This window comes from Electrona antarctica (assembly GCF_951216825.1).
Source record: "Electrona antarctica genome assembly, chromosome: 21".
Lineage (NCBI taxonomy): Eukaryota > Metazoa > Chordata > Actinopteri > Myctophiformes > Myctophidae > Electrona > Electrona antarctica.
The window spans coordinates 37,959,340-37,972,038 of NC_136802.1; the positions used below are offsets into that span (position 1 = coordinate 37,959,340).

Consider the following 12,699-nt stretch of genomic DNA (forward strand, 5'->3'; position numbering starts at 1 on the left):
TTTTCAAATGGGGGTCCACGGGCTAATTATTGTCAATTTGGGGGTCCTTGACATGAAAATTTTTGGGAACCACTGGTCTATTAGACTGGAACTCACCTATGCTTTCTATGGCATAGGCAGAAACTTCACGCAGCTGCAGGACATGAGACTAATTAATTAGAGTGACAGAGAGAAAGAGAGAGAGGAGTGTGTGTGCGTGTCAATTTAACAACGGTGCAGACAATCAGAAATCAGCAGAGAGTGAGCAACGTTTGTGCTACTGTATGCCGAATTTTGTTTTCTCCCTGGAAATAAAAACTGGTCTATAGGAGTGGTTGCACCACTCAAAACAAAAAAAAGAAAAAGAAAAAGAAAACGTTTACACTGCGTCAGGATCAACATCTTTTTTTGGGTGGTTGAGAACCACTGGAATAGACGACCCAACCTCTGACCTTTTGTTGAAGATGAGGCCCAGGAGCTGCCCGGCGAAGGCGATGACCACGAACACCAGCAGAGCCTTCCAGAGCCACAGCGGACCGAAGCGACCGCACGCCAGCCACCGCATCCTCCTGATCACACACACACAAACACACACACACACACACGATTTATTTACATCTAATAGAGCGTCGCAGTCCCGCCCCCTTACATGACATTGACTGGCCCAGGAAATAATTCCCATATGTATTTTCCCCCATAGAGATTTCAAAAGGTATTTATTTAAATATCTGTAAGCCTCGAACAAAGCCAACACGGATTGTCACAAATCATGACAACAAACACGATATTTTGGGCCGAACAAATAATTAGAAAGAAGGAGAAAAAAAAGGGCAGGGTAAAACACTTTTGTTGTTGTTTTTCGGAGAGAGTGGGTGAAGACAAACAGACAGGCCTGCCAGAGTGTGGGAGGACAGACTGACAGACAGACACAGAGAGACAGACCAGACGGAGAGAGACAGTTGTATGAGTCATAAAAGAACAGATCAGCGCAGTATGGTATGAGTGGTATCCCATTCCCAGGGTGTTATCTGCTGAAAATCTTTCTCTCATCCAGAACAGCCTATGGGCTGACTCCTGTTCCAGTGCGTAGAGGGGGCCTCTCTACTACGCACTAACAACAGTCATAAAAAACAGGCCGCCGCATGTTTCCACTGCTAAAACAAATTCAAGTACATGTATTTTCTGTATAAGGCAAGTGATTCTCGGACGTTTTAATCGCAAGGATCCCCATAACTCTTGAGACAGTACTAATTGAACCAAATGGACTCGAGTGGGTCCCTGGACATCAGTTTGAAAACCACTGGTAAGGTATGTTAATTGAATACCAAACGAGTCGCCCCATTACCAACTCGCCCCGGGCATACAGCCGGCGGAAATGCTCAGCCTGGTATTCCTAAAGTAACCTAAGTAAATTATGCTTAAAACGGTTAAACCTAACCTTATTCCTAATCTGTTAATTTACATTTTGTTTATGAAGCACCTTTCGGAACAAGAAGTTGCAACACTGAAAGCATCATTGCATCAAAATAAAAACAGAACAGCAGTAAAATAGGGGCAAACATTCACCGAAAATAGCTGATCTACAAGCTCACAAAGCTCACAACAACGCATCACGTTGTGACACACAAGCTTGTAAGCTTGTAGATATGCCTATTCAAATCCTAAAGCATCAAAAGTAGCAGATCCGGCCTGGGCCGTGGCTCGGCGGTCCGGGCACCTTGGCTGGTAATCCAGTCTGGCAGTGTGCCGCGGGTTCGACTCCCGATCCCGACGGCCTTTACTGCGTGTCACACCCCCGTCTCTCTCCCCATTTCCTGTCAGCCTACTGTCTACCCCTCCATAAAAACATATATATGAAATAAAGGCGAAAGCCACAAAAACAACATTAAAAAAAATCACACCCGTGTGAACTGAGTGGTGCAAATCCCCCCCTCTCTCTCTCTCTCTCTCTCTCTCTCTCTCATTAGCAGGCAACAGTGCATCTCTCTGTCTCTGTTTCTGCCACAACAGCGCCCCTACTGGTACTCATGAGTCACACACATTAACACGAGTCACATAGGTTAACACGAGTCACATAGGTGAGTGAACACGGACATTGCTGTTCCTTGGAGTGGTTGCACCACTCAAAAAAAAGTAGCAGATCCGCAAGACCAAAACGTGTCGCTCTGCGCCACGTTTCGAGCTTGCTGATCTGCTACTTTTGTGTGAAGCTGTAGTGTAGTATGATGAAGTAAAGGGGCGTTCATTTACAAAAACAGCAACAACGATAAGAGTTTGAAGTGGTTACAAAACTAAACAAAAAAACTGGATAAAACAGGCATTAAAAACTGCACAGAGGACGAACACATCTGTGCACAAAAGAATCAACTGGCGGTGACTGCATGCGCTTCTATTTTATATTGCAAGGGGAATGCGGTTCCATAGAGTAGAGTGGAGGGAGGCTGCACTGCAACTGTGAGCCTTGATTTTTGGGACAGTTTAGCAGCCAGGCCTTGGTCGGAAGTCCTGATCGATCGATCGATCTCACATTGTCCTGATGGCTCAATAATTTAGACACTGTACACTACAGTATATAAGAACGTAGTGTACAGTAACGTTGGGTCCAGTCCCTGCAGTGCTTTTTATTTGATTACAAACTAGAAAAAGTGCCCCTCGCCGGGGCACAGGTCTCCACCAGGGCAGGTCAGGTTGTGGCCTCCTGGTGGCGCTATAATAGGCCAATGTGAAAAGGGTGAAATTTCTTCTTACGCCTTGGAAGGCAATTGGATCGATGATTTGAGGCATTTTGATCCAAACATGTGTTTTGCAAAAATTCCACCTGTTGGTGGCGCTATAACAGGCCAATGTGAAAAGGGTGGGATATGTTCCTCAGCCTAGTAGGAAAGTCTGTGAAAGATTTCACGTAAATGGCACGCTCAGTTGATGATTTGAGGCTTTTTAGTCAAAATGGGCCAATCCTGCAAACTTTGAAAGCCAATGTTAGCCAATTAGGATGGAATCTGAAATATCGGACAGATCTGTCTTGAACACATGACTATAGAGATAAGTGTGTAACGATTTGCGGGATTTTTGGACAAATTCTGGAAGAGAAATATCAAAAAATGTGTTTTTCAAAAGCCGGCATCCTGGTGGCGCTATAACAGGCGTTCTGGAAGATTTGGGGAAGAGGTTCATCGTTGGCATCCAGGGAGTGTGTGTGCAAAATTTGACTTCGACGGGGTTAACGGTGCCGGAGATTAGCTGGTAACAGACGGACGGACGGACGGAGCACTCCTGCTCTTAGCTGCATCTTGCATCTTCGTGACGCGACTGTCTGGATGCAGGTTACGTCAAACTAACGGGACGTCAGACTAATGTGCAGCCCCCCTGTGAAACGACCAGGAATCGAACTCGGGTTTTCCGTGTGGAAAGTCAAAATCTTAACCAGTAGCCTAAAGGTAGGGGCGGTGGTGCCAGTAGCCTAAAGGGGCGGCCTGGATGGTAACCGCAAGGTTGCCAGTTCAAACCCGGGCTCCCCCAGAGTTACTGTCGAAGTGTCCTTGAGCAAGACACTGAACCCCTAATTGCTCCCGATGTGCAGGTTGGTGCCTTGCATGGTTTCCGTTGCCATCGGTGTATGAATGCGTGTGTGAATGGGTGAATGTAATGCACAATCTCTGTAAAGCGCCTTGGATAAAGGCGCTATATAAATGCACCATTTACCATTTTAAAAGGAGAAAATTCTCCTTTAGGCTAGGGAAGAAGATATTCAGGTTTTTAGCCATCAGGCCAAGGCTCTGAGCCAGTATGGCACAAGAGATTTATTCATGCTTATATTTTTCTGTTGCATGTCTGGAGCTTGTGAGGAAATGCGACCAAACGTGCAACAAGAGGAAGTGGTCAGAATAAGTGTCTGCATCTGTATGAACTCGACACATTTTTTCACGCACAGTTCTCGATAGGGAAACAATTTCAAAGTCTAGACTGCAGCAGCAAGAGAGACAGACTGTGGGAAAGTGCACAGTAATTGTGCTCTGAGAGAGAGTAGGGCCGTCAGTCACGATCATGGCATTTTGTCATGACGATTAAATTGTCACTCAAATAATTGGCGATTAGCGATTTGAATTGTGTTTTTGGCATTGCACATTGGGAACATGCAAATTAGGCTAAGATAAATTACATTTCTAGTTTTTAACTTTAACTAACTCGTAAACCAAAAAATCTGAAATGACAAATAACTTCAATATTCAAAGAAATGAACTTTATACGGGATAGGGTTTATACGGGACATGGCCGGTTTCAGCAAGCCGTCCTGCGTCCGAAACGGTTGAGAAATGACAGTTACCATGTGGGGGTCCCTCTACTGTACCCTCTACTGTACTGTACTGTCACTGTACTGTACTGGCACACCCGAAAGCATCATATATACAGTTAATACATGCGTGTGTGTTTGTGTGTGCGTTAGGTTGCGCACAGGTGGTGAAAAACAACCATGCTGTTTTCGTGCTCATACCCAGCCAGGCACCCACCCAGCCAGCCACCCACACACATAGCTCCGTAAGGGAGTGGTTGCACCACTCAAAAATAACACATGATATTGCGATTAGGCAATTATGTAAAAATTGCGACAGACTTAGGACAAATAACCAAATACACAAGTTATACTTGTTCTCTAGTCCAATAAACACTCAGGACATTACAGACAAGCACAGCACCTGTTCAAGTCAAAGAGGAATATAGATGTCTTGGATATCCAATAACAAAAAATCAGGATATAACACATATCACAATCATATGCTTCCTCACGCTTTAGGCCTTTCTACTCAACGTCGGAAACAACAACATAAAAATTATCCATTTTCACATGTGGCTCTATACTATCTTATTGATTTGCATAATTATGGAGATTTATTTTATTTTCCTTCAAATGGTGGCCTCTCGGAAATATTGGGGTGTGTGCACTGCTGTTTGGGTGGGAGGGAGGGGGGTTAACAAACTATAATAAAGCAGCACGTGCTGTTGACAATATATCTCTTGTCGGGTGGAAACCTTATTATGTCCAAAACTGTTACTTTTCAGGATTCAAATTCAAAAGCATCAAAAGCAGCAGATCTACAAGCTCAAACGTGTTGCTTCACACCACGTTTCAAGCTTGTATATCTGCTACTTTTTTTGCTTTTGTGTGATGTTGTAGTACGATCAAGTAGTGCGTTACTTTACAAAAAAACACAAAAAGTTAAAATAAGGAGATAAGCGGTTTCTGCCCGGTACCAACAGCATCGATACAAAGTGTATTAAAAGCTGCAATCTGGAACTTATATTAATGAATAAAACATTATTTTAACCAGGATTTCGAACGGTATGTTACAGACATCCCCCCCAGGTTGGGTAACCACTGAGGGTATAGGACACATAAAGTGCTTTACAGAGTCGAATGTAATCGACACAAGAAGCCCTAAGCAACGGAGGGTGAGAGAAATTTCTCCCCTTGCGTCAGCTGCCTCGTGTCGTCCGTCGGTCTGGGTACGAACCCCAATCCAACGCAAGCAAGCAGCGGTCCTCGACGCAAGCAGAGAAAAGTACCCCTGGCGTCCTTTGGCAGCAGAGAGCAAGAAGGCTCCTCTGCTCGACCAGAGGGGTCTTGAAAGAGGATGACACTTCCGCCAGCACATTGAGTTGTAAACGTAAACAAGTATCGGCATGGATAGATCAGACTGAAAGTTAGACAGGACAACATGACATCATCGTTCGAAGCACAGCTTTGCAAACTCGTCAGTGATTATGAGGGCTGGACTGGCCACTTGACAAGTGGGGGATGATGTCTCCCTAACTGGCCTAAGACATTATATTTCCAGCTTCATAAAGTGGGACAACAAACAGCCCTATCAAACCTGCTCAGTTGCAGAGCAGATACAGCCTCTAGTTTATACTATAAACACCCAGCCAGGGTGCAAGACAGCCTTTTACTAGACCACAGTGCGTTTTCACTGTGTTCCTTTACAAGGTGAGAGAAAACCTTTAACAACTGCCACAACCACAGCCATGATGTTAGAACAGTGGTTTTTCAACCTGTGGGTTGGACTCCCAGGGGGGGGTCCTCCCCACAATGATTTAGTTTTTGGCGTCGTGAGTGAGCTTGTAGATCTGCTATTTTCACAATATTTATCTGTTCAACAGAGTCAAACAAAATGTAATGCTTCAACTCCTACAATTCCAAGTGCTTAATATCATGGTGGGGTGTCCCCAGTAAAAACATATTATTTTGGGGGGGGTTTTGGCCTGAAAATGTTGAGAACCACTGATTCAGAATATGAAACAGTATTGTTCTGTAGCCAACATTAATGAATAAAGAATGTACTATTGATTGTTCTCAATCTATAGGTTCACTGCAATTAAAAAATATAAACAAAGTATCGGCCAAATAAATAAGTAATGAGATATTGAAGACGAAAACAAAAATATGAATATGATATCTGATTGTGTGCATTGCCTCTGCCAGGGTCTGCAAGTGGAAGAGCTCTATTCTAGGGGTATGGTGGTGGGCGTGTACCTATTAGTCAGACAGACAGAACAATGCCACTGTCATCAGTATCCTACTGTATGTCCCAAGAAATGTCTATTCAAATATTCCAGAATGTACAGACGTCTATCCTGAACATAAAAACCTGGTTTTTAAGTTTTAAAAACAACAATAACACCACGTGGTATGAAGCAGAACAATTCACTGCATAAACCCAGTTTCACTTATGTGCCAGCTTCCATGTGTGCCTCCTATATGAGGCCTATACAACAAAAAAGCTCAAAAAAATAATTGCCTATTATACAGTCCGCATTATTATGGAGGTGGACGTGCGTGCGTGCATTCAAGAGAAAAACTACATCATCCATATCCACCCATCCGTGCATAAAGGAGCAGGTCCCACTGGCCACCATCCCATCCATCCTCTCTCCCCGGGCCCCTCTCTCATATAGAGCTGACAAAGCAGCCGATATGCCGACTGCAATGAGTTTCAATGTAGCCTACACTGTCAGGTGATGGCATGCTTCGCGGATGTATTAATGTAGCCTAGTTGAATAATGAAAGGTGTTTATGTTCAATCCAACGGTCAACCCCTTCTCTCTCTCGCCGTTTCTTTGACAAGCCATGCGTCGCCTATCAATTCAGCTCACAGTCCGTCCGTCTCTCAAACATAACGCTTGGGTTTTGAGCTCCTCGCTACCCGGTGTGGCTGCCTGGCTGGAGCGGCTCGCACCAAAACGAAATATAAATCGTGTCTAAAAAAATAAAATAAAACGACCTCTCCACACACACACACACACACACACAGACACAAACAGCTCCGGGTCTTTCGTCCGTCATCCACGACCACGCTCCAATCTGAATCTCGGTCTGCAAAAATACCCCCCCCCCCCCACCCCCCCCCCCCCCACACACACACACACACACACACAGTCGGCTACGGTACCGACTACTCCTCTCTCGGATCGGCACAACCCGTCCTTTACCTCGCCCTCCGTCTGAACACCATAGCGGCGGCGGTGCTCGTGCTGGTGGACGGACCGTTCCGGTGGTAACGGCGGCGGTGCGGGTGATCGTGCTGTTCTCCTGCGGCTGCTGCAGCTGCTTGTGTCGGCGACGGAGGCACCGACCAGCCCGGTGCATCTCGAACCGGTGGAAACGGCGGTTGATTCAAGCTCCGACCGGCGGCGGCTGGGCGGTACAAATCATTCACATATCAAGCCATCTGTGGGGTTTTTTTTAATGTAGTTTTTATCTTCTTTTTTTTTAGAATGGACTTGGAGGAGCTCGGTCGTTGTTTGTTTTGTTATTTCGTCTGATTATTATAATCGTCCTTTGTGTTTTTTTGGTCTTGTCTGGGTAAATATTAGAATGAGCTATATCAGTCTCCAGCTCTCTCTGCTCTGCGCGCTTCTTTGCGAACTGCCTCACTCCTGACTCAGTCCTGCGTGGGGAATATTGCAATAGCAGATTGGAACGCCGAGGAGAGCAGCGTTGCCAGATTTTGGGAGATAAGCAACCAGGTCTAGGAAAATATATGTGTAAATATTCTAACAACACACATCTGGTAATGGGGTCCCCATGGCACAAAACGGGTTCAGATATTTACCTCGCAAACGTCACCTCTGTAATGTAAAGGTCCTACAACATGAAATTAAAGGACAACTTTAGTTTTTTTTCAACCAAGGTTCATGTTTTAGGTTGTTATTAGAGAAAGTAAAAGATGAGTGTTATTTTTTTTTCATTTGCTGCTTTCTTTCGTATTAGGAATTTTAGCTGTTTTTGACAGGGGGCGGGGGCATTCGAGCATGGGGCTAAATATGTATATTTTTACAAAAATGTATAGCGATTTTTTTTATTTATTATTGACTATAGTCCTACTAGACCCCAAGAAATTACATCTGGCCACAAAAGATCACGAGATCTCCTGAATGTGTCAAACTGACATATTGAGCCTATGACAAACAGTGTGGCTTCCCCCCAGTAGGCCTCCTTCACATTCAGTACATCCTGTGATCTTCTGTGGCCAGATGTAGTTTCCTGAGGTCTATTAGGACTATAGTAAATAATAAAAAAATAAATCGCCATAATATTTTGTAAAAAAATACATATTTAGCCTCATGTTCGAATTCCCCCGCCCCCCTGTCAAAAACAGCTAAAATCCCTAAAACTAAAGAAAGCAGCAAATGAAAAACAATTAACACTCATCTTTTACTTTCTCTAATAACAACCTAAAACATGAACCTTGGTTGAAAAAAACTATAGTTGTCCTTTAAACTTTGTCCCAATTTTTTGTGTTTTAGGGCTCCCCTACGGGAGGCATCCTTTGGTTAGACATAAGGTTGGTGAGGGGTGCGTTAAAACGACCGCATGCTTGATTCTGATTGGTCAATCGCAGAATTCAGCAGTGTGTTATTCTTGATAACAGACCGCTGCCTAATCAAACCCTCTGAGCACCAGCTGTGCGGCTGCGCCCTGCTTGATTTACTGCTGTTTCCAACATGACAGCCATGTAAACGCACACACAATGTCATTTGCAGCTAAACTTTGCTCTCAAAAATGTTTTTTGAAAACATTTGAGCGAGGAATAGACGATGCAGTACGCAAAAATGGATTCTATTTGATAAAATGGTAAATGGTGCATTTATATAGCGCCTTTATCCAAGGCGCTTTACATAGATTGTGCATTACATTCACCCATTCACACACACATTCATACACCGATTGCGGCGGAAGCCATGCAAGGTACCAACCAGCACATCGGGAGCAATTTGGGGTTCAGTGTCTTGCCCAAGGACACTTCGACATGTAGACAGGAGGAGCCGGGATTCGAACCGCCGACCCATGGATCATTGGACGACCTGCTCTACCTCCTGAGCCACAGCCGATCAACTCACTTCCTTGTTTTCCGACTGTGCTGCAGCTGGGCAGGAGGCCGGCCAGCACAATACTTATGGAATACTTTCATTATACAGCAAGCAAGGAAATATTTTTGTTTTGTTGTGTTTTGGGTCAATTTATTAATTCATGTATTAAGTAGCCATGTAATAAGCGGGATAATGGCTGAGTGGTCATTGTTGATATATAACTGTGGCTCAGGAGGTAGAGCAGGTCGTCTAATGATCCCTGGATCGGCGGTTAGAATCCCGGCTCCTACTGTCCACATGTCGAAGTGTCCTTGGGCAAGACACTGAACCCTACATTACCTCCAATGAGTTGGTCGGTGTGAGCTTGCCACCATTGGTGTGTGAAATGTGGGAAGTGAAGACGCTGGCGTCGACTGTTCACCTCCCAATGAATGAATGAACCATTGTAAAGCGCTTTGATCACTTGGAAAAGCGCTATAAAAATTCAATTCATTATTATAATGAATTACACGTCGGTGGTTAATTAGCCATACATTATCCCTTACATAAGGGGCGCACTTCCACCCTCATTTCGATACAGGTCACTCCAATGAATTGCAGCAGTGAATGAGGTGTCTACCTTTCTATGTCTATGTTCAAAACCAAGGTGGCACCCTGGAATAGCCCTACCAACAGCTCACTCCTGCAAATATAGCCTAGGCAGGCATAATATTAATTTGGGGCTCCTTAACAGGAAAATGTTTGAGAACCAGAAACAACATTTAGGAAGCAAGCCCAGATAAACAATTACACTCTCGAAACAACCCCCCAAAAACGCAACCCACAATACGAATATATAACTAGAAGAAACAAAGAAGCTCAAAGTTGCTTATAATAAGCAGGTATGGCAACACTGGGAGAGTGAAGGGGGCTGGATTTATTGTGTATTATAGGCTGCGCATGCACACACACACACACACACACACACACACACACACACACACACACACACACACACACACACACACACACACACACACACACACACACACACACACACACACACACACACACACACACACACACACACACACACACACACACACACACACACACACACACACACACACACACACACACAAAAGCTGGCTGTCTGAGGCAGCAAGTAGCAACCAACCACATAACCCAGCCAGCCAGCCTCGCTCTGACGTCATCCTTTGCTTGATGCTGACAAAAATCCATCCAGCCGTATAGCAGGAGACACACACCATAGTGTGTGTGTGTGTGTGTGTGTGTGTGTGTGTGTGTGTGTGTGTGTGTGTGTGATGAGAGTGAGAGAGAAAGAGAGGCTGAACCCAAATTAATGAATAATTAGACCTGCTGAGGCCGATTCTACAAATGCCTTCAAAATCAGTTGTTCTCAAACGTTTTTGTGCCAAAAGGATATGTATTTATTTGGCCGTGGAGGACCCCCAACTGAAAATGTGTTGTGCCAGGGAGACCCCCAGTAGAGAGGATTTTTTTGTTACAAAATAATACAAATAATAATAATAATAATAACTAGAACTGTACTCTGTCGAGTGCCTACTTGCTTGTTGCACACGAGTAGGCCATAAATGGCCTACTAGTGCGCAAGCAGAGCGCGCAAGTACTGTCGACCGCTACAAACTGTCAAATCTCAGCTTCTCTGTGAAAGAACGTTTGAAATATTGAATTATTAGGTTTAGCTATTTGCTACGTACCTAGTTTTTGGAGGTACAAAAGTAGTATTGTTAAGTATGGTAAGAGACGGCTTTCGATGGTGACGTATATGTCGATCAGTGTCGGGTGGATTAAAGGAAATGCCTCTATGTATATGTATATGTAATTTGTAAGTTGATTAGCGGTATACTGTGGTTACTTTGCGCCCCCGTTTGATGCGTATGTATCGTAGCAGCATATGACGTCAGGGTATAACTGGTATAACTAGCTCTCAATGATGACGCAATAAAGATGTGGATTAAAGGACCCAATGCCAGGGTGTAATTGGTTTTCGATGGTGACGTAATGACGATATGTTTTAGTGTCGGGAGGATTAAAGGTAATGCCCATATGTATACATGTATGTATACATGTATGTAATCTGACACCACTGCCACAAGTAGTCATTACGTCATACGCTGGCACGGCGCATACGCATCAAACGGCGACATGGACGAAAACTATTACTTGCGCGCTCTGCTTGTGCAAGTAATAATAATAATAATAATAATTCAAACACTTTCGAGATTATTTAAAAAAATAGCAGATGTAGGCTACAAGCTACAATGTGTCAGTGTGCCTATATGCATATAGCTAAAATATCACAGATGTTTTAATGGGTTAAAACAGCAGTTCCCAAACCTTTTTGGCCATGCACCCCCTGTTACCTGCAGACCTACTTGACCCAACCCCACACATGGAAATATAAATTGCATAAGCTATATAGAGACATATATTTCCTATTTACCCACATATGCACATATATGAACCTGAATATGGCATATACTGTGTATGCAGCATAGGCTATATTCTGCATATACTTGCCATATATTGGCATAATATCAATAATTTAAAATAAAACCATAGCACCACCATTAGCCCTTTCATGTCACACCCCCTCGTGCACCACAAGGGGTGCACGCACCACAGTTTGGGAACCACTTGAAAGACAGCAGCCATCTGTGAATTATATAAACTCAGCACAAAAACATCAGAAACTTAACTTCGGTCCATTATTTCCCCACTACCAATTGCTATTGTATTTTATATCATTTTAATCGTTGATTAGTCACCTTTACAATGGGGTACAGCTTGTAAGGACCAGGCGTTCGTGGAATGAGAAACACTGCTAAACGTTGTGGGTTGCACCCACCAACAAATGGCAAATCGTTGGTGTTGAACCCGTGCTTTGAGTTGCTTAGTGGATTGCATGCTTGTACTCTCCCACAGTAATAAGGGGAAAAAAACACCACATATTGGCCATTTTTACACTTTATTAAATTTACACTCAGTGTTTGGGAACTCGGTAGCGGGTGGAAGATCCATACAAAGCCGCAAAGTAAGAAAAGTTACTATATTTACCCAGGGTATCTGGGCTAAGGTCAAGAACTTGTTTCCAGCCAGGCCCTGCTCATAGAACATTTCATGGTAGTGGTTCAATGCCTTGCTCAAGGGCACTTCAGCGGTGGTAATTTTAACGTGTCGGACCGCTGATTCGAACTGGCGACCTTCCGGTATCAAGACCGCTCCGCAATCTGTTCGGCCACCGCTCCCACTTACATAAACATATCCTGAAAAGTAACATATCGTCTCCATCCCACAAGAGACAATATGCTGTATTTTTCTATATTAACT

General features: G+C 44.0%; 1 protein-coding gene across 1 annotated transcript in view; it reads right to left on the minus strand.

Annotated features, from left to right (window-relative positions):
- The window catches only part of gal3st4 (galactose-3-O-sulfotransferase 4), a gene marked incomplete at its 3' end in the record, with an annotated part of 34,465 nt that extends 26,645 nt beyond the window's left edge, over window positions 1-7,820 (minus strand). The window contains exons 1-2 of the mRNA XM_079491362.1: window positions 7,465-7,820; window positions 432-548 (exon numbers count right to left, since the gene is read on the minus strand). Coding sequence (XP_079347488.1) covers window positions 432-548; window positions 7,465-7,487 — 140 coding nt within the window. The 5' untranslated portion in view covers window positions 7,488-7,820. The remainder of the gene's footprint in view (window positions 1-431; window positions 549-7,464) is intronic.
- Window positions 7,821-12,699: the final 4,879 nt, after the last annotated feature.